This window comes from Notamacropus eugenii, chromosome 7 (genome assembly GCF_028372415.1).
Source record: "Notamacropus eugenii isolate mMacEug1 chromosome 7, mMacEug1.pri_v2, whole genome shotgun sequence".
NCBI classification, from domain to species: Eukaryota; Metazoa; Chordata; class Mammalia; order Diprotodontia; family Macropodidae; genus Notamacropus; species Notamacropus eugenii.
In genome coordinates, this window is record NC_092878.1 from 8,851,581 (window position 1) to 8,877,943 (window position 26,363).

The following is a 26,363-nucleotide window of genomic DNA, read 5'->3' on the forward strand; positions in this document are numbered from 1 at the left end:
CTAGTTGAATATCCAAAGCCAGCTGCTGTGTAGCTAGGCCTCCTCCACCCCATGGCCTAGGGCCCATTTGGACGGTTTGGTAGAGACACAGCTGGGAAAGGGGGGAGGGGGAGAAACAGTTTGGGAGAGAGACAGAGAGAGGAGCGACAGAGGAAGACTGAGTAGCATTTCTAACTGAGAAGATAAGATAATAGGAAGGAGACAGCAACCTCAGGGAAAGAGAGAAGCTTCAGTAATGATTAAGGGGGTGGTTACAGGGTGGGGACCAAGAGCAATGGGCAGAGCCTGCAAGCTGAGTCCAAGGGGAGACTTGTGGGGAAAGCCAGCCAGAACCAAAAAAGAGGTTCACTGTGACCTGCTCTGTCAAACTTCCAGCCACAGACAGGAGGCTCTTTCATCCTGGCAGCCTACAGTTTCCTCCCCAATCCCCGCCTACCCCACAACTCTACAGGAGCCCTCTAGATCTCCTTTCCTCCTAACCCCCCCTCCCCATATATTCTTATTCCTTTAGCCCCCAAAGGACAGGAATAGCAATGTGGTGTGGTAAGGTTTAAAAACAAATTGGGAATCGGGAGACCCAGCTCTAACTGTACTACTTAACTGTGTTTCTTTGATAAAAAACACAAGTCTTCTGGTCTTCAGTTTCCTCCTTATCCCTCAACCTAAGGTGCTGGCTAAGTCATGTTCTCATGTTACAAAAAACAAAGGATTGAGTTAAATAATTTCTAAGGTCCCTTCCAGTTCAAATTCTGATTCTAAGTTTTCAAACTTAGAAAACGAGATTCAGTTGAGCCCTGGGTCACATGAAAACAGACTTCCAGCTTGGCTTTTAAAGCAGAGGCCAAGGGGCACAGATCACTGAAAAGTATGGCTCTTAACTCACAAGATGATGTCATAAGAACAAGGTTTAAGGTGCGTCGGGGGACAGATACCCCCAAATTCTGACTAAGAGGGCAGGCCTACCCCCCAAGTCATACACACACAACGTTATATAGCCTGTCGAGTTCTCACATTACAAGAGGGGAGGGGATGGACGTGTGAGGGCACACGCAAGTGAGGAGGGTGGGGCAGGAAAGAGGGAGGCAGAGGGGTCGCTCGGTCTAGGAGAGAACTAAGATACACTAGCTGGAGGGCCTCTGCCAGCCTTAGAGGGGGCGCCATCCATGAACTCGACAACTCCTCGGAAGCTCCCGCTAACTCGAGTTTGAGATCATCCTTCGCGCACAAAGAGGGGCTCTGGGTTGGGAAGCTAGAGGGACGGACAGAAAGGCTGAGAGGAGGGGCGCGGCGTTTACCTTGGCTCTGCCCACGTTCTCCGGGGGGCCCTCCAGCTGCAGCCAAATGCTGGGGGCCCCGGGTTCCGGCTCTCCGAGGACACTCAGCTGCACCCTAAAGATGCGCTCCACATGGGGCCGGAGCTCCAGCACCGAGTCCTCGGCCTCCGCCGGCACAGTCAAACGTCCCGGGGGCTCCCGGCCCCTCATGGCTGCACGTCCGACCCTAGAAGAGAGAGACAACCGGCCAGGGGGTCGGAGGAGGGCGGAGGAAGGTGACACGTTGCCCCTTCTGCCGCTCGCAACTCCCTAACTGCACTGCCTCGCCAGAGCCCCTGCTCCTGTGCCAGGCGCTGCCCAGTCCCTGCCCCGCATAGTGGGCCCTGGGCCCCTGCAGCCCCGCTTCCTCCAGGACCCACCAATTGGGAATACGAATCCCTCCTGCCCAAGGCTCCGGTCCCAGCCCCTGTCCCCGCTCCTGCCTGGTTTAGCGCTCTCCCGAGGCCCCAGCAGTCCCTCTTTCTTCGGAACCCACCCACCGAGGGTTCGGATCCCGCCCTCCTAGGGCTCTGGTCTCGGTCCCCTTCTCTGCCTTTGCGCCCTCCCTCCCCCGCCCCGAGCTCTCCCAGGGCCCCCGCCACCCAATTCCTATTCGACCCACCAGCCGTGCCGCCGGATCCCGCCCTCCCCGGGCCCCAGACCCCGACTAGCTAAGCTCCCCCGCTCCAGCTGCACTTTCTTTCTGCCCTGGGGCTGGGGGTGGGACCGGCTCCAAGCTCAACCCCGCCCCTCCGCCCTCCCCTCGGCCGCCCACCCTCTACCACTCCAGGTCCCCAGCTCCTCAGGCTCCTGGAGAACAAAATAAACTTTTCTCCTTTCCCCAGCATTACAGGAGTCTGTGAAGCAAGTGGAGGAGGGGAAAGGGAGGCGAAGGTGGGAGAGGGAAGGAGGGTCCCTGGCTACACTGAATGAAGTTTTAAGCTTTGACCCAGAGTCCAGAATTCAGGGGTCAAAGTTAATTTCCTTCCAAGCGACTTTAGTGAAAGAGGACAGGGGCGGTGGTGAGGTTCAAGGTCTCGAGGTGGGAGTGTTTGCAGCCAGGCCCATTCCTCTGAAATCTGCTAGAATTCGTCAATTCCCCTTCCAGCCAACCCCGCCCCCTTTACCTTCTGGCACCCCACAAGCTCCACGCTCAAGTAACTCCTGTCCTGAGAGAAAGGGGTTAATACTGATGTTAGCAGGAGGATGGCTTAGACTTTAGGGAACGTCTGGGTCAGGAGAACAAACAGGAAGTTAAAGGGTAACGGGACCTATACTATCCACAAAATTCCTAAAGACACAAAAAAGATTGGGACTGCTGGGCAGCTGGTAATCATTCTCTCTGGCCATAGAGATGGAGGTCTGGGAGAGGAGGGAAGATTTTAGAGACTTTAACCTTTGTTTTTAAGTCTCCTTTTAGTCAGTAAGTATGAGTTACAATTTGAAAAGAAAAATTGGTTAGGAAAGGAGAAACTGGTCAGCAAATGCAATCTCAGTCCTCTCTCCAAGTCCGATTAGACTTCATCTGGTGAAGAAGCACATTTTTATATAGTCATTCTCAAATAATCTGTGCAGCACTTTACTATAAGCTATCTTGTTTTCTTCACACACACGCGCACACACCCATGAATCTGCCATCTTCCCAAATCGCTTTCGGAAACAAGGTATTGTACTTGACTGGAAAGGTGGCCCAAGGATGGTAGCCCACATAGGAGGGAAGGGATCTTTACAGGGTCTTTACAGTGTTTTGTAGGTAGTAGGTGCTTAATAAGGATTACTAATAAGGCAGTATATAAAGAGCACTGGATTTGGTGTAAAGGCCTGAGTTCAGAACCTGGCTCTCTTATTTGCAAGTAATCTTGGTCACTGAAACTTTCTGGACTTCATCTCTGAAAACAAGAAGATTCCAAGTTGATGGTCTCTACCATCCCTTCTCCCTCTAAGTCTATAAACCCATAATTCCAGCTTCTTTCTACCTAACCAGAAGACCCGACTCTCGGTCCCAAGCTGTCATCTTTCACTATTGTTGAAGAATCAGTGGATTGCTCTTTTTACTTTATTTTTTTTCAGTTAGCCAAGGCATTCTTTGTTCTTATAGCTACCAAGGGGGAAAACATCAAAGCAGAGGCATGCCAATAGAGACAAATGACGGTAGTACAGAGTTGGGTGAGGTTGGACCATTCTGGGAACAAGTAATAAATTAACAGAATATAGTTACGCAGGTTGAACAGGCGCGTGCCTTTGTTCTGCCCAGGTATAACAAGATTTCCCATGGAAAAAGTAATTTCTCATAGTCCTTCAGGGTTGCAACATCTAGCCCACCCACAGCCTCTTACAGTACTGTAAAACTCTAGGGACACAGAAAAATGGGAAAACCTAGAATCCACACTGTTGCCTAAACCTTTACTGACTTTACTTAAACCCCAATAAGCCAATGAGCTTCCTGGTCTTGAGGCTGCTTGTCTCCCTGGTTTCAGGTGATTGTCCTACCCAGTGCCTAATTGTGCCCTTGTCCTAGTGTCTAACTGCATGCCTGACTCTGTTTCCTTGAGGCTGTTGAAAGTGAATTTGGGGGAGAACCTGACTGGCTCCATTTTGTTCTATATTTGCTGCTCTGGTTCCTCCTTTCCTCCAGCCACCTAACCAACATAACTTCTAATCACTTTAGGCCTATCCAATAAAGCTTAACAGTTATGAATTAACTAATGACTGCTAAAGAAGATACCGTTTTCTTTGGTCTACTATAAGTGACTACGCTAAAGGCCACATTCTTTCCTTTGTACCAATTGAAGCATCCTTGTAAGTATCTTTTTCTGCCTATACCTGTTAAAGACCTTAGCTTGAAAAGGCCAACGCCCCCACTACATTCTGGGCCATCACCAGTTGTCCTAGTCTCGGATGGCTCTGGAGGAGACTCTGGTGACTTTGCCCAGCCCTCCTTCATTAAATCCCATTCACATGCATGTCATGGCAGCATCTACCTGATTTCCCTGGTCTCCTTTGAGAGTGATAGACAAACAGCAATCCTACATAGAGCCCTACTGGATATCACTCAAAGCTGCTTTGTAAGAAACACAACTCTTCTGTTTTACTCCTCAAGTGTCCATCTCTCTGGGTCACATACCTCAGCAGGACATGTGTGTGTGCATGTACACACACACATATTATGTATATGTGCATGTACATATATACACATATACACATCTATACATCTATGTAACCTCTCTCAATATAGATAGATCTACATACATATATACACATATATCATATATATATATACATGACATATAGAAGTCATCTGCAGAGTTATGAGACACATTTATCACCTATTGATGGTGTGTGGCACACTCGTGAGTGAATAAATAAACTGCAATTTACTAGTCTACATCCTGTGCTAATTTACCTGGGGAGTAGTCACATGGATCCTGAAATTCTCTAAACACTAACCACATTCTACCACACACCACACCACAAAAGTGCATTTTCTAGGGCTTCTTTATGAAGCAAAAGATTGTATAAAAATTCAGAAATAATGTACTAGGGTCAGATAATCAGAAGCTTGTATAAAATACAATTATCTAGTCTCAGGCTGGATAATACCTAAACTTTCTGTTATTTTTTCCAGCTACAGATTATATCACCTCCGATGTGGAGTCTACCATATCCAACCTGTTCTGGACAAGAACATCCTGTATAACCTCTCTGAGAAGTGGCCAACCAGCCTTTTCTTAAGACCTCTACTGAGGGGGAACCTAGTAGCTCCCAAGGTATCTCATTTGCTTTTTGTTTGGTTCTTAGAGGAAATCTTTCCTTACAGTGAGTCAAAATATGCCTCTTTTTAACTTGTACCAATTACCCCTAGCTCTGCCCTCTAGAACTAAGCTAAAACTTCCACATGACAACTCTCCAAATATTTAAACAGGTATCATATGCCTCCTAAGTCTTTTCTCCTCTGGGCTAAATGTTCCCAATTCCTTAACCTAATTCTCATTTCGTATTACTTCTCACAAATCAGATCCCCTCCTGGATGCTCTCCTTCCCAAAATGACGTGCTCAGGACTGAACCTAGTAGTCCAGTTATGTTCTGATCAGGGCCACGTATAGCATAGCTATCACCTCCTGTGTTCTGACGTCTTTACTTCTCTGATTATGAAGATCTTGCATGAGTAACTTGTATTGAGTTTGCAATCTACTAAAATTCTTTTATCTCATGAAACTGCACATACCCTTTGACTCAGCTATATTGCAATAGGCCTATGCCCCCAAAGGCAATTAAAGAAAGGGCAGATAGTCATTATAATGGTGAGCATTTGTTTGTAGCATATGTTATCTTTTTTAGATCTCACAATTATTCTGTGAGGTAGATATTATTATTATTAACCCCATTTTAGAGATGAGAAGACTAAGTACGGTTAAGTTCCTTGCCCATGGTCATACAGCTAGCTAGTAAGTGCCTGAGGCAGCATGAGAGCTATGACCTTCTTTACGCCATGTCCAGAGCTCGATAGGACCCATATGTATAAAAAACCCTTTTTGTAGTAACAGAGAACTGGAAACTCGTCTTTTGCAGAATGGCTAACCCGATTATAGCACAGAGATGTAATAGACCTTTTCAGATACAGCCCGTGTGGGAACTTGTTTAACTGTGCATATTTGTTTAAAACAGCCTTGCTTTGCTTTGTTTTTTTTTTCCTATTGGGTAGAGGATAGGAAGAAAAAGGGGAGAGAGAGAGAGAGAGAGAGAGAGAGAGAGAGAGGGAAGGAGAGGGAGAGGAGAGAGGGAGAGGGAGATGAAGATGAAGGGAGGGAGAAAATAAGGGAGGAAGGAAAGAAGGAAGGAAGGAAGGAAGGAAGGAAGGAAGGAAGGAAGGAAGGAAGGAAGGAAGGAAGGAAGGAAGGAAGGAAGGAAGGAGGGAGGGAGAAGGGAAGGAAGGAAAATCATTGAGACTTTTTTTTTTTAATGCAGGGAAGTAAACAGAGGGAAGGCCAGGAAGTAGCCCAGACAAGCAAGACAGCATTGAGAATTGAAGTTATTATATGGCATTGTATATAAATCCAGCCTCAGAAATATAACAGCTGTGTGACCTTGGGCAAGGTATTTTACCTCATTTGTCTCAGTTTCCTCAATGGTAAAATAGGGACAATACAATACTTACCTGACAAAGTTATAGTGAGAATCAAATGAGATAATGTTTGTAGAAGTACTTAGAAGCCTGGCACATAGTAGGCTACCTCTTATTATTACTAAAAAAAAGAAAAGCAAGCTTATATAATACAGATCTGCAATTTTATGTACAGTAGTCTTTTTCTATCCTATCATATATATGGAAATGCATGTTTAATTTAGTGTGTTTTAAGTTTAAAATAAAAGTAAATAGATTGTCATTATCTTTTCTTTATGTGCTAGAGTCTAGTCACCATCCACTCCATCACACACTTTTAATTGATTTTTTTGAACTCAAGTATGGATGTTTACATTTGTTTCTATTAAATTTCATCCCAGTAAATGGGTCCATATTTTGTTCTATTGAGATCTTTTTAGATCCTAATGTCTTACCTATTCCTCCCTGCTTTGTGTCATCTGAAAATCTGATAAGTATAGTATATATTCCTTTACCTAAGTCATTGATAAAAATCTTAAAAATAACAGAACCTGCTCAAGAACAGATCACTGGGGCATTCATTCCCCCTAGACATCTCTTTTCAAGTTAACAGGAAGTTATTAATGAATATTTCTTGTATCTGCTCCAGGGGTGGGGCATCTGCAGCCTCAAGGCCACATGTGGTCTTCTAGGTCCTTGGGTACAGCCTTTTGACTGAGTCCAAGTTTGACAAAACAAATCCTTTTATTAAGAGGATTTGTACTGTGAAGTTTGGATTCAGTCAAAGGGCTGCACTTGAGCACCTAGAGGGCCATATGTGGCTTCAAGGCCACAGGTACCCCAGTCCTACTAGTCATTTTACCAGTCCCCAAATTCCCCAAACTGAACTGTAATTTAGTCTATGTCCTTCCAATTTGCATGAAAATAATTTTGATACCCCTACTCAATTTAATCAGTATTTATCTCAGTTCATTGTGATTTAATGGATATCAGTGATGATATTAGTGAATTAAGAAGAATGGACTTAAGTTTGATTTAGTTAATGCTGTAAGAATGAAAGTCATATAGGCCTCAATTAATTAATTAATCCAGCATGCTGATGATTGTATTACTTGTATTTGATCTATGGGATAGAATTATATTGTATTAGTTAGACCCTATCGTAAGGATTTATATTAATTTGTGTTGGGGGTTTACTGTGTTAGTACTAGCACCCTCCCACCCCTACCCCTTCCCCTTACTCCTATGAATGTACTTTGAGCAAACCATGCTTAGAAAATTCATGACTTTCTTTCTCTGGTATGTACACGTTCTCCTCCTAGATCATTTCTAACAAGTGGGAGACCCAAGACCTTGATGACAAAGTCTTAAGGCCTGTAGACAACCCCCAAAGCCTGCTGACAAAGGATCAGTGGTTGATGGACATAGTCCTTAGCCAATCATAGGATTTCCCCCACTTCTGAAGATTAGCCAATTATCCACAAGGACAACATGAGAGACTTTGACAAATGTTTTTCTGAAATCTAGGTAATGTATTTACAGCATTTCTGTGACCTTCTATTCTAAGAACCCTATCCGAAAGAGAAAAAAAAAGATTAAAGTTAAAATCAGTTTAAGATAAGAGATAAAGCCTGTCCTACAGGAAGGTAGACTGACTTTTAGTAGTAGCATCCTGTTAATAAAAGTGAATTTTTGCCAGGAATCAAGTCCTAGGTTGGCTCATGATACTCTCTAAAAGAGGGAAGAGGGGTTCGTGGATCCCCTATAATAATGTCATATTGGATCCATACATGTTTGGGATTTGCCTGCCTGGTTTTTCTCTATTAGGTTTTGTGGTACATTCTGCAACCCCAGTTTACTCTGAGCACATCAGGTACTAGCTTCTGATAACAAGGTAAAGAAGGAAGGAAACAAACATTTATTAAATGCCTGTAGGTACCAAATATTATTTCATTTGATCCTTACAACAGTAGGAGGTAGGTGCTATTATTATTCCCATTTTACAGAAAACTGAGGCAGATAGAGGTAAAGTGACTTGCCTAAGGTCATACTGCTAGGAAGCATCTGAGGCAGGACTCAAACTCATGTCTTCCTGAGCCCAGGCACAGAGCTCTATCTATTGCACCATCTAATAGCTTAGCTGGTTGGGTGTTTGGAGGAGAAGGAGGAGGACGAGGAGAAGGAGAAGAAGAAGATGTTATATATTCTCTATTATATTCCCCAAGGCTGGGTTCTGGAAAAGACAAAATGGAGTTTCTGTTCATTTTCACCCTCCCCATTTGGGATTGCTCTCTCTTGGCCTATCCCCAACTATTTTGAAAAAGAGAGGCGCTGATGGTCAAACTGAGGTGTTAGGTATGCTCTTAGGTTTTCAAATTCCCCTCAATCTTCCCAGCTCTTCCCCTTTCATCACAGTTTCGTAGAACTCTATACCTCAATCACCACCTCCACCTCTGAATGATGGATAGAAAATACTCCCCACCCCAGTTCCTGGGTTCTCTTCCCTATATCTCATAGAAAACCCCTCCCCTCGTCCCCAACTCGCAGACTTTGGAGTATTCACTTGGCAATCTCTACCATGTGTGGATTCTAGAATACGTCTGTTTCTTTCCATTTCCACTTCTATCTCCTTAGTTCCAATTCCTATCTGAGTTGTTACATATAGTTACTATGTAACCCACCACCACCACAACCACAACTACTCAAGGACATGTGAGACCCATCTTGTAAAAGTAGATGGTTAAATTTTCACACTTCAATAAGTTAAATGACTTGTTCAAGGTCACTTAGCTAGCAAGTATCTGAGGCAGGATTTGAACTTAGATCTTCTTAATTACAATTTACTATTACTCCTATTCACTGTGCCTCTTAAAAATGTTCCTCAGGGTATCACATGGTCCCCCTACAATAATGCCATATTGGATCCTCTACAAGAGCCTCTTCATTGGTGATATAATCCAAAGCATCCTCACATAGTAGAAAGACTAATGAAGTTGGTCAAGAACTTGGATTCCATATGCAGTTCTGTCACTACTTGGTTGTAACATCTCCTTAGGTAAGTCACTTTCTAGATTTGTTTGCTCATCTATAAATTAAAAGGATTGGACTAGATAATCTCTAAAATCTAGGAAAGAAATTCTATGATCCAGGTGACTCACTCAAAACCCATCAACCATTTCCTCTTGTCTATTGGTCTGGCATTCAAGGCCCTGCACAAAGATTTGTTTCTAATCTACTTTTCCATTGCTTTTGCTCTAGGCAGAGGTCATAAAGTGTTTGACTTGAAGTTAGGAAGATTAGAGTTCAAATCCCATTCCACACACTTTTTTTAAAGCATCAATCACAAAGGCTCTGAGCCTCCAGTTTTTTGTCTGTAAAAAGGAAATAAAAGAACCTCTAATACCTACCTTAGATGGCACTTTACTCTCTACCTCGGCTCCCTAAGAACAAGTTACAGAGCAAGTGCCAACCTGCATTGGTAGAGAGAGCTACCTGAACTGGGAGATCCCTAAACCAATTAGAGGTCTGGATTGTTGTTGTGAGGAAAACGCTGTATAAACATAAGTGTTCATGGACCCCTTGGGGAGGTCCATGGATCAAAGTCTAAGAAGCCCTAAACCCTTAGAGATCATCTAGTCCAAACCCATTTATTTAATAGATGACGATAGAAAGAACCAGGATCCCAATTCAGGTCCTCTGAGTGTTCCTTCCATTTTACTGAGCTGTCTCCTAACTAAAATAAAGTGTTTGGACCAGGATACTGTGCTCAAGGATCTGGGAGTAGTGAGGTTGTGTTGATTATGAGCATTCCCCAGGGTTGAGTTCTGGGAAGGTAGCAGGGAGATGGAGAGACTGGAGTGTAGACAAATCAAATCTAATTCTTCTCTATAACCAGCTTCCCATAGCCCCCTCTGACTTCTCCTTCTTTACCTGAGATTAATTTGAGAAGGAAATTACAGGAGTATCCTTGTAAGAAACTAGATCTAAGCACAAAGTCCTCTTCCCTCCCCCACAGAACTAGGACAATAGAGAGGGAGCTCCAGGATAAACTGAAAGGTTAAGAGACTCCAGGGCCCTCCCAGAGAAGTAGGGCAGCAGTCCAGTCTGGATAGACAGAGGATTTGAGAGGAGTGGAAAGGAAGGTATTGTAGCCTGCCAGTCCCTCTACCAGAAATTTCCTCTGACTCTTACCAAAGTCATAGTCCCAGAAGCCATCCCTCTTTCCGAAGTATAAGTAAATACAATTATCCCTTCCACATCTCAGGGGTTAGGGATCTGGTGCCTTCTGATCTGGAAAATCCACGTAAAATTTTTTGGCCTTCCCTTCAAACTAGAGAAGTCTGAATTATTATGGTCTTAGAAGATAAAATATGTTGACATTATACAATACTATCCATGTATCATATGCATTTCTAAGTTTCTAAATTTTTTGTCATCTGTTGGCTTTTGCATGTCATCTGCAGTTTTCCAAAAACTCCCCCACAATTCCCATTGAATTTCTCATGCCAACCCGCAATATATTGAAATCATGATGGGGAAAATCATGATCTGGAAGGAATGTGTACTCTCACTGACCCTAGCCTAATCCTAAACTTTAAGAAGTGGGGGGGGGGGGATTCCCCCTCTCTTTCTGGCTAGGTCAAAGGCAGATTTATTCTTCAATTCAAGTGAGTCAGAGCTGGGGTTTTAAAAGCTTTAATACTGTATTAAGTGAAAGAGTAAAATAAAATATGGTTCTGAGCTTAAGACAGTACCATTCATGCAGGTGTAAAGAAGTTCTTCCATTTAACCTTGCCTGGCTACCTCATTTTTCTCATCTATAAACTGGGGATAATCATACCTCGCCTGCTTACCTTAAAGGTTTGTGAAAAAGATGGAGTGAGATAATATATGTGAAAGCACTTTGTAAATTGTAAAGCATTCTGTAGAGGTAAGGCAATATGTAAGTATATATGTATGTATGCATGTATATATACATATATGTGTGTAGAAATACACATGTGTGTATATCTGTAGATCTATATCTGAACATATATATCTAACTACCTCTATCTCTGTGTCTATATATAGTTCATTATACACATAATTAGAGTGGTAGCACAATGTAGTGAATGGCTAGAGAACCAGCCTTGAAACCAGGAAGACCTGGGTTCATGTCCCGCCTCTGACCTATACTGCCTGTGTATCAAATGACTTCACCTGTCAGTGCTGTGGGCAGTTCTCTAGGTCTGCACATTACAGAGCAGGTACCAACCTGCCTTAATGGAAGGATTTTGCTAAACTGGGAATTTCTTGCACTGATGAAATCAGAGGTCCAATTCCCATCAACTATATTCATAACTATTGATTGCTATGGTTATAATTTTTATTATAAACTAACATCTTAGGAGGGTTAAGGAAAGAAAGTGAGAAGTCAGATCTTACCTATAAGTGGGCCTAGATTCAACCCTCCTTGGAGCAGATTTAAGCAAACATGCATTTATTAAGAATTTACTGGGTGCCAGGCACCGTGCGAAGTGCTAGGAATATAGATAGAAGAAAAAAGAGAGTCAATCACTGACCTTGAGAACCTTACATTCTAATATATTGTCTAACAGACTAGGCTGACCTGGGAACTTTCTTAAAATAGAGATTCTGGGAGAAACCAAAGGATCAGAGGAAGGAACCACAGAATGAGGTGAACTTCCAGGGAGAGAAGACTGCTGGGGTATGGTGGAGAAAGTCCAGAGAGTTGAGAATGCAGTATGAAGATAAAATAAAATTAGTCTGTGAATGGGGCTTACACGCAGGTATTTTATATTAAGTGATTTCAATGAATATTTTTAAGTGTCTATTACATGCAAGGAACTGAGCTAGTCTGGAGACACAGATCAAAAAGAGAAAAAGAAAAGAAAAAAGCCCTTCCCTTAAGGATCTTACATTCTCCTAGGAAGATAGAATATGTAGCCATGTAAGTGAATACTGTATATATATATATATATATATATATATATATATATATATATACACATATATATGTGTGTGTGTGTATGTATGTGTGTGTGTGTGTGTATATATATATATATATATATATAGAGAGAGAGAGAGAGAGAGAGAGAGAGAGAGAGAGAGAGAGAGAGAGAGAGAGAGAGAGAGAGAGAGAGAGAGAGACATAGTCATTTAAAGAGGAAAAGAATGCTAAGAGTAAGGGATGTGGAGCCAACCTCAGGTAACACCTGAACTCTGCTTTGAAAGCAGCTAGAGAGCCTATGGGACAGAAGAACAGGTGCATTCCAGAAATGGAATTGGGGGAGGGGGGTATAGTTCAATATAAAGGGAACTAAATTTGGAGTCAGACAATCTGAGTTCAAATCCTGACTGACACTATGTAACCTTAGTTGGGACACTTAGCTTCTGGATTACTTCTAAGATCCCTTCCATCTCTAAAGCTATGATCTTATAACCATTGTTAAAAGGCACAGAGATGAGAGGAGGAAAACTTTATACAAGTAACTCTTGGAAGACCTACTTGAGTAAAACACAGAGCACACAGAAGGGGAGTAACATCAAATAAGGATAGAAAAGTAGATTGAATCCAGATTGTGGAGGGTTTTTCATTCTTAGCCAGACTAGAGATTTTGTATTTTATTCTAGAATCAATAGGGAGCCATGGAAGATATTTTTTAAGTAAGTGAGTAACATGATCATCAGATCTGTGTTATAAAATTATCAGCAATGTGAAAGATATATTGGAGACACAAGAGACAAGAACCAGGGAGGCCAATTAATGTTGAGAGCCTCTGTGAGTAGATAGAATCCAAATTTGAGGGATATTGTAGAGGTAAAATCAGCAAACCCTGGCAAAATGACATCTACAACCCTGGATGACTGTCAGGATGGTCGTGTCATACATTGGAATGAGGAAGTTTGGAGGAGGGTTAGGTTTGGGGGAAATTTTAGGCAATTTAAGGTTAGAGTTCAGGGGAAAGATTAGGGCTAGATATATAAATTTGCAAGTCAACATCAGAAATAGCTAAAGAGTACGATAAACTACACATACAGTGGAATTTATGAAAAGGCAGCATGGTATAGTGGAAAAGGGGCTGGATTTTGGAGTCAGGAGATGTGAATTCAAATTCAGATTTCCACTCTTATTAGTTGTGTGATCACAGAACAGTTACTTAACCTCTCTGAGTATCAGTTTCTTCCTTTGGATTAGATGGTCTCCGAGACCCTCTTCAGCTCTAGGTGCTATGGCAGGAGGAAACAATCTCTTTGCTACTTTCTATCTGTGCAGGGTGGCTAAGTTGTCAATCAGTGGGATGAATAGGATACATGAGTGAGCCTTATGACTTCTAAGTAATACAATGTTACCAAATGCTTCAGTGTGGTTATAGCCCTATGTATTAAGAAATGTATTAAAGATAAGGAAAGGTCTGGATCACTGGTGAAGGATATCTCCCATTTTTGGAATGGTATAATAAAAATAATTGAGGGTAATTATATAAAAACAAAAGGGAAAAAATCCAAAGAAAGTCTTCTGGTCATTTTAACCACATCATCACAAACTTTCATCCAGTTATAATTGAGGAAACAGTGTGGTGTGGTATACAGCACAGTGGAGTGAAATGAGAAAAGGCAGGACCCGGGAGTTATTCTCCCAATACTACCACTAACTAGTTTTGTGATCTTGAACAAGTTATTTAAACTCTATGAGTCTAAGTAATCTCATCTCATCTCATCAAAGCATTGGACTACAGCAATACCACTACTAAGTCTGTGTCCCAAAGACATCAAACAAAAAGGAATAGGATCTTTATGTTCAAAAATGTTTACAGCAGCTCTTTTTGTGGTGGCTAAGAATTAGAAATTGAGGGGATGCCCATCAATTAGGGAATGGCTGAATAAGTTGTTACCATAATTGTGTTGGAGTACTATTGTACTATAAGCAATGATGAGCAGGATGGTTTCAGAAAAACCTGGGAAGACTTATATGAACTGATGCAAAGTGAAGTGCATGAAATCAAAAGAGGACTATATGGAATAAGAGCAATATTTTAATGATAATAAACTGTTAAAGATTTAGTTACTCCAATCAATAAAATGATCCAGGATAATTCCAAAGGACTCATGATGAAAAATGTTATCCACCTCCAGAGACAAAACTCTTAAACCCTGAGAGAAGATTTTTATTTTTTATTTTTCTTGGGTTTTTTTGGTAACATGGCTAATATGGAAATATGTTTTACTTGACTTCACATGTCTAATGGCTGTCATCTTGTTTACCTTCTCAGAGGTGGGAGAGGGGTAGGAGGGAGGTAAAGAATTGAGAACTCAAAATTTTTAACAATGTAAAAGAAAGCTTTGGATTAGATTGCATTTAAGGTCCCTTCCAATACAAATGTTCTGTGAAATAATAGGGAAGATGGCAACTTTAAAATGAGGTATTTTCAATAAGATAACACTCAACAGATAGATATTAGAGCACAGAATGTCAGACCAAAACAAGAATGCTCTGAAACTACAACTTTCTTTTTGTCTTAGGAACATGTCCAAATGGAGGATAGAGAAGCACTGATTTAACAAAATGCAACAAATTCTCACTGAAGAATATAGTTAAATCCTATATTGGCCCAGCACATTTGTAGAAAAGTTCCTGGATTCAGAATCAGGAGACCTGAGTTTCGTGTATCTTTGTCACTAACTAGCTGTGTGATCATAAGCAAATCCCTAAACCTCTCTCTTTATAGGCCTCTATTTCCTTATCTGTAAAATGAGGTGGTTGGATTAGATGTTCTCTTCTGGATCTAACATCCTGTTTCCACAAACCAAAACAAATTTTGTGATTCTTTGTCTTAGGAGAGTATCCCATTTCTGATAGGGTCCTGCAGTTATATAGATTTCGGGAAGTAGGATCCAGAGGATCAGGGAACTAAGACCTATGTGGGTCCATTGGTGAAGACAGACCTGTAGAAAAAAAGAAATTCCAATCTAAGATTGTGATGGGTGAGTAAGCAAGTGAGTAAATCAGTGAGTGAGCATAGTATTGCTTTGATAGCTTCTAAAAACCATTTACAATAATACACTTTAAGAAATTAATCAGCAAGTCAAGATGGCAGAGTAGAAAGATGGACCTGTAGGAGCTCCCCCACATAGCCCATAAAATACCTGAAAAAAATGACTCTGAACAAATTCTAGAGCAGCAGAAGCCACAAAATGACAGAGTGAAAGAGATTTCCAGCCCAAGGCAGCCTGGAAGGCCAACAGGAAAGGTCTATCACACCAGGTGTGGAACAGAGCGCAGCACAGCATGTGGGCCATGCAGCTCAGCAAGGACAGGACCTGGAACAGGCTTCAGGGAGACACCTGCAACAGCAGTTCTCAGATTGCTCAACCCATAAACGTCAAAGACAGCTTCAAAGGTCAGTGAGAAAGCTCCTTCATCCAGGAGAAGGGAATGTGGTCTGGAACACCAGCAGCAGCCTCTGCAGTGGCAGCATTCATTTTTGGAGCCCTCTGCCTAAAGCTCCTGGGGGAATTGAGTCATTGATCTGAATGATCTGAATCTGAGCCCTGAGCAGGCCCAAGGGTAAGGAGGAGTGCTGGCATGGTGGAGCTGGAGGTGGTTGTGGAGAGGGAATTCTATTCCCAGATTCTGAGCAGAAAAGTTTTTGGTTACTCACAGACCAGTGCACAGGCCAGGAGAGAAGTAAACTCTTCTTCCTTGATTGTGCCACCTTGGAGAAACTGAGAACTTACGGGTCCACAGAGTATATTCTCTTCTTCACAAAGGACTCAAAAGTTTTTTGGACTGGGAAAATGCCCCAAAAAGTGGAAAAAATAAGACTATAGAAGGTTACTTTCTTGGTGAACAAGAATTTTCTTCCATCCTTTCAGATGAGGAAGAACAATGCATACCAGCAGAGCAAGTCAAGGCTTCTGCATCCAAAACCTCCAAAATAAATATGCAATTGTCACAGACCATGGAAGATCTCAAATATGACTTTGAAAATCAAGTTAGAGAGGTGGAGGAAAAATTGGGAAGAGAAATGAGAGTGATACAAGAAAATCATGAAAAGCAAGTCAACAGCTTGCTAAAGGAGATCCAAAATTATGCTGAAGAAAATAACACCTTTAAAAATAGGCTAACTCAATTGGTAAAAGAGGTCCAAAAAGTCAATGAGGAGAAGAATGTTTTAAAAAGAACAATTAACCAAATGGAAAAGAAGGTTCAAAAGCTCACTGAAGAAAATAGTTCTTTAAAAATTAGAATGGAGCAGATGGAAGTTAATGAGTTTATGAGAAACCAAGAAATTACAAAACAAAACCAAAAGAATTAAAAAATAGAAAATAGTGTGAAATATCTCATTGGAAAAACAACTGACCTGGAAAATAGATCCAGCAGAGAAAATTTTAAAATTATGGGACTACCTGAAAGTCATGATCAAAAAAGAGCCTAGACGTCATCTTTCATGGAATTATCAAGGAAAACTTGCCTGATATTCTAGAACCAGAGAGTAAAATAAATATTAAAAGAATCCACCAATCACCTCCTGAAAGAGATCCAAAAAGAAAAACTCCTAGGAATATTTTAGCCAAATTCTAGAGTTCCCAGGTCAAGGAGAAAATATTGCAAGCAGCTAGAAAGAAACAATTTGAGTATTTTGGAAATACAACCAGGATAACACAAAATCTAGCAGCTTCTACATTAGGGGATTGAAGGGCTTGGAATATGATATTCCAGAAGTCAAAGGAACTAAGATTAAAACCAAGAATCACCTACCCAGCACAACTGAGTATAATACTTCAGGGGGAAAAAATTGTCATTCAATGAAATAGAGGGCTTTCAAGCATTTTTGATGAAAAGACCAGAGCTGAAAAGAAAATTTGACTTTCTTTTTTTATTTATTTATTTATGTGTTTTCAACATTCATTTCCACAAAATTTTGAGTTCCAAATTTTCTCCCCATCTCTCCCCTCCCCCATCCCAAAATGCCAAGCATTCTAATTACCCTTATCACCAATCTGCCCTTCCTTCTAACATCCCTCCCTTCCCTATTCCCCATACCCCATTACCTGTATTTCTTATTTCCTAGTTGTATACAAGAACAATACTCAACAGTTGTTCCTAAAACTTTGAGTTCCAATTTCTCTTCCTCCCTCCCTCTCCACCCATCCCCACTGGGAAAGCAAGTAATTCAATATAGGCCATATCTGTGTAATTTTGCAAATGACTTCCGTAATAGTCCGCAATAGTCATGATGTGTAAGACTAACTATATTTCTCTCCATCCTATCCTGCCCCTCAGTTCTTCTATTCTCTCTTTTGACTTTGTCCCTCCTCAAGAGTGTTGACTTCTAGTTGCTCCCTCCTTCCATTGCCCTTCCTCCCATCATCACTTCACCCTGCTTATTCCCTTCTCCCCCACTTTCCTGTATTGTAAGATAGTTTTTCATACCAAAATCAGTGTGCATTTTATTCCTTCCTTGAGTCAAATGTGATGAGAGTAAGCTTCATGTTTTCTCTCTTACTTCCCCCCTTTTTCCCTCCACTGGAAAATCTTTTACTTGCCTCTTTTATGAGAGATAATTTGCCCCATTCCATTTCTCCCTTTCTCCTCCCAATATATTCCTCTCTCACCCCTTAATTTCATTGTTTTAGATATGATCCCATCCTGTTCAACTCACCCTGTGCTGTGTGTGTGTGTGTGTGTGTGTGTGTGTGTGTGTGTGTGTGTGTGTAATCCCACCAACTACCCAGATACTGAAAAAAGTTTGAAGAGTTACAAATATTGTCTTTCCATGTAGGAATGTAAACAGTCCAAATTTAGTAAGTCCTTTATGATTTCTCTTTCCTGTTTACCTTTTCATGCTTCTCTTGATTCTTGTGTTTGAAAGTCAAATTTTCTTTTCAGCTCTGGTCTTTTCATCAAGAATGTTTGAAAGTCCTCTATTTCATTGAAAGACCATTTTTCCCCTGAAGTATTATACTCAGTTGTGCTGGGTAGGTGATTCTTAGTCCTAGTTCCTTTGACATATTCATGCCCTTTGATCCCTTAATGTAGAAGTTGCTAGATCTTGTGTTATCCTGATTGTATTTCCACAATACTTGAATTGTTTCTTTCTACTGCTTGCAATATTTTCCCCTTGACCAGGGAACTCTGGAATTTGGCCACAATGTTCCTAGGAGTTTCTCTTTTAGGATCTCTTTCAGGAGGTGATTGATGGATTCTTTCAATATTTATTTTGCCCCCTGGTTATAGAATATCAGGCAAGTTTTCCTTGATAATTTCATGAAAGATGATGTCTAGGCTCTTTTTTTGATCATGGCTTTCAGGTAGTCCCATAATTTTTAAATTGTCTCTCCTAGATCTATTTTCCAAGTCAGCTGCTTTTCCAATGAGATATTTCACATTATCTTTCATTTTTTCATTCTTTTGGTTTTGTTTTGTAATTTCTTGGTTTCTCATAAAGTCATTAGCCTCCATCTATTCCATTCTAATTTTTAAAGAACTATTTTCTTCAGTGAGCTTTTGAACCTCCTTTTCCACTTGGCTAATTCTGCTTTTGAAAGCATTCTTCTCCTCATTGGCTTTTTGAACCTCCTTTGCCAATTGAGTTAGCCTATTTTTCAAAGTGTTATTTTCTTCAGCATTTTTTTGGGTCTTCTTTAGCAAGTTGTTGACCCACTTTTCATGATTTTCTTACATCTCTCTCATTTCTCTTCCCAATTTTTCCTCCACCTCCCTTACTTGATTTTCAAAATCTTTTTTGAGCTCTTCCATGGCCTGAGACCACTGAATATTTATTTTTGATGTTTGGGATACAGAAGCCTTGACTTTTATGTTTTTCCCTGATGGTAAGCATTGTTCTTCCTCATCTGAAAGGATGAGAGAAGACATGTGTTCACCAAGAAAATAACCTTCTATAGTCTTATTTTTTCCCCCTTTTTTGGGCATTTTCCCAACCAATTACTTGACTTTGGGGTCCTTTGTCAAGAGTAGGTTATACTCTGGGGGTCTGTAAGATCTCAGTTCCTCCAAGGTGGTACAATCAAGCATGTACACTGGTCTGGGAGCAAGAAGAAATTTTTGTGCCAAAAAAATTCCTCTTTACAACCACCTTGTCTCCAGTTCCTCCAAGCCAGCACTGGGGGCTGAGATTCAGATAAACTGCAGGGGCAGAGGCCCCATTCAGTGTGAGTTAAAGACCAGCTGCTCAAAACCCCCAAGAGTATTAGGTGGGGGCAGGGCTTCTACACAGAGCTGAGGTAAGAATCAGCTTCTCAGTGCCCCCAGGGATTTTATGCTCCAACAATGGAGGCGGGCTGCTGTGGAAGTTGCTACTGCCCACCCAATGTGGCCTCTTGGGCCACCACCTGAGGCCCAAGCTATGGGAAGTCCCTGCTCCCTTCTCAGCCAGCTGAAAAAACCCTGTCACTGACCTTTGATGCCTGTGGGTTGAGGGATCTGTGAACTGCTGCTACTGCGACTGGGGATTCCACCTCTGAGGCCTGCTCTCATCCTCCTTCCAGAGCCGCAAGACGTCGCCAAGGCTGGGCTACACTACACTCCATGTCTGCTGTGACAGACATTTCCCATCAGCCTTTCAGGTCACCCTGGGCTGGAAATCTCCTCTACTTTGCTGTTCTATGGCTTCTGATGCTCTAGAATTTGTTGAGAGTCTTTCTTTACAGGTATTTTATGGGCTGTGGGGGAAGAGCTAGCGTATGTGTGAATTTCTACTCTGCCATCTTGGCTCTGCCCCCAGAAAATTTGACTTTCAAACACAAGAATCAAGAGAAGCATGAAAAGGTAAACAGGAAAGAGAAATCATAAGGGATTTTCCAAAGTTGAACTGTTTACCTTCCTACATGGAAAGATAATATATGTAACTCTTGAAACTTTTCTCAGTATTTGGGTAGTTGAAGGGATTATATGTGTGCATGCGCGCACACACACACACACACACACTTATAGAGAGAGAGGGAAAGAAACAGAGAGCACAGGGTGAGTTGAGTAAGAAGGAATGATATCTAAAAAAATAAAATTAAGTGGTGAGAGAGGAATATATTGGGAGGAGAAAGGGAGAAATGTAATGAGGCAGGCTATAACTCATAAAAGAGATAAGAAAAATCTTGTTCAATGGAGGAGAAAAGAGAGGAGATGAGAGGGGAAAAGTGAAGCTTACTCTCTTCACATATGGCTTAAGGAGGGAATAACATACTCACTCAATTTGGTATGAAAATCTATCTTACACTACAGGAAAGTAGGGGAGAACGGGAGAAGGGAGTGGGGGAAGGATAGAACAGAGGGCAAATGGGAGGAGGAAATAATTAGAAGTAAACACTTTTTGGAAGGGACAAGGTCAGAAGAGAGAATAGAATAAATGGGGGGCAGGATAGGATGGAGGGAAATATAGTTAGTTTTACACAACATGACTATTATGGAAGTCTTTTGCAAAACTGCACATATATAGCCTATATTGATTTGCTTGCCTTCTTAGTGGGAATGGGTGGGGAGGGAGGAAGAGAGAAAAGTTGGAACTCAAAGTTTTAGAAACAACTGTTGAGAATTGTTTTTGCATACAACTGGGAAATAAGAAATACAGGTAATGGGGCATAGAAATCTATCTTACCCTACAATAAAAGAGAGAAGATGGGGATAAGGGAAGGGAGGGGTGTGATAAAAGGGAGGGCATATTGAGGGAAGGGGTAATCAGAATGCAAGGTGTTATGGGGTGGGGGAGGGGAAAGATGGAGAGAAAATTTGGAACTAAAAATTTTGTGGCAATGAATGTTGAAAACTAAACATAAATAAATAAACATTATAAGAGAAGAAATTAATCAATGAGGATTTATTAAGCATCTCACATCTGACCCAGGATTTGCTAAGTATTGTGAGATACCATAAGTATAAGTACTAGGACAGCTAGATAATGCAGTGGATATAGTACTAGACCTGGAATCAGAAAATTTTGCATTCAATTCCAACTTCAGACACCTAACTAACTGTGTAACCTTGGGCAAGTCACTTAAACCTCAGTTTCCTCAACTGTAAAATTAAGAAAAGAACAGTACCTACCTGGTAGGGATGATGGATAACTAAATAATAATTGAGGAAACAATCCAAGAGATATGATTTATTAGTAAAACAGACCTAATAAATGAGTCAATGGACACTCCTGTCAGTCCAAAGACCCTGCATACAGAGTGAGACAGATTTTTTGTATTAAAAACAATTAAATAAGACCAATTGATAGAAAAAAATTAATCAGGGTACAAAATTAGGTAGTCTGATTTCTAACTGGAGGAAAAATTAGGGACTTTCAAAGTTGGGAGGGGGAAAGGTGTCCCACTTCCCATAAGTTTCTGCATTCAAGGAACATGGAAACAATAACTGATTAACCAGTACAAGGCCAGTTTTCGGATAAGACGTATGAGTTACTTGAGATGTATAATTGTGAGAAAACTCCTTGCATCAGCCTTCAGATCTGACTGGGGTTCTGGTCAGCATGATAGAGGTCCTTCCTTAAGGGACTCTGAACAACAGGTAGAGGTGATCCAGCTTCCCAGGTTCAAACAATGGGCCATTCAAAATACAGGGCCAGGTTCAAACAATGCTCATAAGTAAAGTTTTCTCACAAGACATAAATTAGACTAGACCCATAACTGAACAGAAAAGGCTAGCTCCAGAATTCACGAGATGGAGTCAATGTGGTTCACTCAATTCTCACACAGGGTTGTTTTGAGGATCAAATGAAATTATATTTGCAAAGTGTTCAGGACGATACCTGGCACATGGTAGACGCTATATAAATGATTATTTCCCTTTTCTTCCCCTTCTCTTTCTCTGTTAAATGAGATTAAGTTAAAAAGGAATTATAGTTAAAAAAAAAAAAAGATTAGAGTGGACAGAATGAGTAAAGGTGGGTTAAGGCAGTAAAAAAAAAATCTAAAATTTGTACAAAAGTTTCCTATTCTTACATAATCCAAATTGTCCATTTTGCTTTCTGTGGTCCTCCCCATCCCTTGTTTGGTCATTAACCCATTCTCCATCTATAGTTGCAAGAGACATTTTCATCCTTGACTTTCTCATTTGTTTATGAGGCTTGTTTTATGTCTGCATCATGTAGGAGTGTGCTTTTTATTCTTTTTTAAATTGTATTGATGTTGGTTTTGTTACATTGTTACAATTTGTTAAAACTTCTGTTGCTACATTTGATACAAATTTGTTACAAATAAAAAAATGAAGAGAGAAAAACAACAGAACAGACAACGCATTGTGAGGAGTTTGTTTTCTTATTCAATCTATAATTCTCTTTTATTTTATTAGACTGTTTAATCCATTTACATTTATAGTTATGAGAGTTTGGTTTATGTTTTTCTCTATGTCCCTAAATTTTCTGAATGAGTGTTTTTTGTTTCTCTTTATAAAAAGAATATTTTCTCTTTTCTGTTATTTTTGCTTAATCTGCATTAAGGAAACTCTAGTCTCATAGGCTCTGTCCTCCACCTTCAAGTTCCTCTTCCCACCCACCCTTTACTTTGGGGTTTTACCTTATTAATTCTTTTTTCTTGTTTCCTTTTCCCTAATTGTCTAATTAACTCTTCCTCTCTTTTTGCTCTCCATTATATAGCTAATTAAAATCCTTCCTTCCTTTCCTTTCAGCTTAGTTTGCTAGGTTTTTTTTTAATTATTCTATTTCTTTTCCATAAAGAATTTCTTTATTTTCATTAATTGTGTTTCATTTCTTGATTACTATTTATTTATTTATTCAATAGCTTTATACTTTTTTATTTCTTTATTAACCTTCCTGTTTTTCATGAAATTACAGCTTTTTCTCTGTTGCTTCTTTGGAGAGATTTGCTACTATGGACTCAAGTTTTTCCATTTTGCCAATTATTTTTCCTATGCAGGCCATACACTTCTGCTTTCAAGATTCATATTTCTCTTTTATATCATTGGGACACATCCTGCCATGATTCCAAAGGGAACCCACAGGTTTTTCTGCCTCATCAAATTTTGCTTCATTTTTCTTTGTCTTGTAATGTTTATTCAGAGATATATGAATTCATTTTAATGTTCTGGAGGACCTCTTCCTATTTATTGTTAACATCTTCCCTTTTAATCTGTCTGCTTGAGATCAAGATTTTTATTTGACTTTTTTATGAACCTTTGGTAATTTCAGTCCTTTTTTCCCTTTATACTTCCCTATCACCCACTTTCTTACTCTATCCCCTTTTTTGGAAGACCCTCCCAGGGGCTAGATCTCAAAGTTATCTCTACCTCCTCCCAAAATGAGAAATTAACTTTTCATCAGCTTCAGTCCCTGACCCAAGCTACACCTGGGGAAACAGAACTGTTTCTAGTTGCATATTGGTCCCCTTTCTTTCAGACCTGTAACAGCCCACACACACACATACACACACATGCACATGCATGACATACACATGCACACACAATGTCACCCTGCCCCAGTTCCTTCTGTTCTTTAGTTGTATGGTGAGTTGCTTTTTTGATTTCCTATACTTCCTTCTTCCCTATGGGTGACAGGAAGCAGGAAAGGAATGACAATGCCTATCTCACATCTGTTGCTTGCTGCCACAGAATGGTTGGGTGAGGTCAGAGGCAAGGTGTGCTGGTGGAGACTACAGCTGAAACAATGAAATGACTGAGTGAATCTCAGACCCTAAGTCTATGAGGTATGCTACAATACCAAGGAGTTGGGGTTAGAGGGAAAGTACTGAGTTGGCACTGAGTGAGCCCCTGGGAATTATCCTTCTTTGATGCGAAGTCATCAGGTTGTTACCTTGTTAATATTCTTAATGATGAAGCCAGTGAAGACAATTGCACGTACTTTTCCTCTTGTGCCTAATTCTTACTTTAGGGAGTTTTGAAAGTTCCTAAGAACTGGGGGGGGAGGGGGGAGGGAATGTCTTATTCTCAATATTGTAGGTTTTGTGGTCACAAGTCCTCCATGATGCCGCTACTCCACAACTCAAGAGCGGCTCTAGAAGTGAGATTTCAATCAACTGGGATAAACCAATTTTATGCTTCTGGGATGGCGTTTGCTACTGATACAGGCTAGGGATGAGGAAGTGAGGAGGTGATGTCCCTGAGGCCAGGAGCCCAGAATTCAGCTGGCCACTTTCATGAAGATTAGGCTCATCTTGAAGATGTCTCCCTCTACAGGGCAAACATCTTCACTGATACCACAGTTGGGGTGTTGATGGTGTCGCTGTAGTGGGTGTGAATGATGACACCAAACATACTCATTCTTTACCTCTACAAAAAGAGAAGCTATGAAGACTGTTGCACAGATGGGTCCATTTCCTCTTTCTTTAATCCTTTTGGAGTGTAGGTGTAGTAGTAATAGTAACACTGGATACCAGGAAATGATATGCAAAATTTAGTGGTTTGGCAGCATAGTTACAAATGACTTTACAGAATAGCTGGATCAATTCACAGCTTCACCAATAGGGACTTAGTGCTCTTGTTTTTTCACAGCCTTTCCAAAAATTGTCACTCTCCTTTTTCATCATCTTTGCCAATCTGGCAGATCTGAGTTGGAGCCTGTGTTGCTTTGATTTGCATTTCTTAAACCACTTAGATTTGGTATGGAACATTTTTTCTTGTAATTATCAAAGCTTAGATTCTTTCCTTTGAAAACTGCCTATGCAGTTTTGGACAAAGAAATCAAAGCTATCTATATTCACATAAAAACAATGCTCTAAATCACTATTGCTTAAAGAAAGAAAAATTAAAACAGCTCTGAGGCACCATGTCACAACCTATCAGATTGGCTAAGATGACAGAAAAGGAAAATAAATGTCAGAGGGGATGTAGGAAAACTGGGATACTAATGCACCATTGGTTGAGTTGTGAACTGATCCAACCATTCTGGAGAGCAATTTGGAACTATGCCCAAAAGGCTATAAACACTGTTCATACCTTTTGACCCAGAAATACCACTACTAGATCTGTATCCCAAAGAGATAAAAAAAAAGAGCGAGAGAGAGAGAGGAGGGGCCAGGGAAGGACCTATATGTACAAAAGTATTTAGAGCAGTTTTTTTTGTGGTGACTAACAAATGGAAATCATGATGTCCAACAGATGGGGAATGGCTGAACACGTTATGGTATATGATCGTGATGGAATTCTAGAAATGAGAAGCAAGATGAAAAACCTGGGAAGATTTATATGAACTGGAACAAAGTAAAGTGAGCAGAACCAGGAGAACATTGTACACAGTAATAGCCATCTTGTAAAACGATTAACTGTGAATGACTTAGCTATTCTCCGCAATAAAATGTTTTAAGACAATTCCAAAGGACTTAACGTAAAAAATGCTATCCACCTCCAAAGAAAGAACTTATGGAGTCTGAATACAGATTGAAGCATACTTTTTAAAACTATTTTTCTTGGGATTTTGTTGTTTGGGGGTGTTTTGGTCTGTTTTTTTTCCAAACATGACTACCATAGAAATATGTTTTGTATGACTAAGCCTTATAATCTATATCAAATTGCTTGCCTTCCCAGTAAATGGTGAGGGAAGAAAGGGAGGGAGGGAAGGAGGGAGAGAATTTGAAACTCAACATTTTTTTAAAAGAATGTAAAAAAATTGTTTTTATATTTAACTGGAAAAATAAAATATTATTTGAAAACTCTATCTATATCCTTTGATTGTTTCTCAATTGGAGAATCACTCTTATTCTTGAAAATTTGGATCAGTTCCACATATACACATATATATGCATACACATATACACATATACATATATATGCATATATAGGCATAAAATTTTATCAGAGGTGATGTAAACCTTTTTTTCAGTAAACTATTTTCCTTCGAATTGCATTTGCATTGATTTTGTTTGTATAGCTTTCATAAACTCTGGGGGTCCTTGTCACAATTCCCCAGATGGTAGCTAACTATATCACCCCAACAGGATCTAGAGAATAACCCCA

General features: G+C 40.5%; 1 protein-coding gene and 2 long non-coding RNA genes across 4 annotated transcripts in view; 2 read left to right on the top strand and 1 right to left on the bottom strand.

Annotated features, from left to right (window-relative positions):
* NYNRIN (NYN domain and retroviral integrase containing) overlaps nucleotides 1-1,484 on the bottom strand; it is a 36,502-nt gene extending 35,018 nt beyond the window's left edge. The window contains exon 1 of the mRNA XM_072622445.1: nucleotides 1,296-1,484. Within this exon, the coding sequence (XP_072478546.1) occupies nucleotides 1,296-1,484 (189 nt within the window). The remainder of the gene's footprint in view (nucleotides 1-1,295) is intronic.
* Nucleotides 1,462-26,064, top strand: LOC140513112 (uncharacterized). 2 transcript variants are annotated; one of them, XR_011970075.1, is made up of 7 exons: nucleotides 1,462-1,549; nucleotides 4,939-5,080; nucleotides 7,738-7,942; nucleotides 9,301-9,470; nucleotides 11,181-11,275; nucleotides 23,949-24,097; nucleotides 25,509-26,064. It is a non-coding gene; the product is annotated as an uncharacterized lncRNA (long non-coding RNA). The 2 variants fall into 2 exon arrangements; XR_011970076.1 differs by lacking the exon at nucleotides 11,181-11,275.
* Nucleotides 12,546-20,515, top strand: LOC140513113 (uncharacterized). Its single transcript, XR_011970077.1, has 2 exons — nucleotides 12,546-15,816; nucleotides 19,928-20,515. It is a non-coding gene; the product is annotated as an uncharacterized lncRNA (long non-coding RNA).
* Nucleotides 26,065-26,363: the final 299 nt, after the last annotated feature.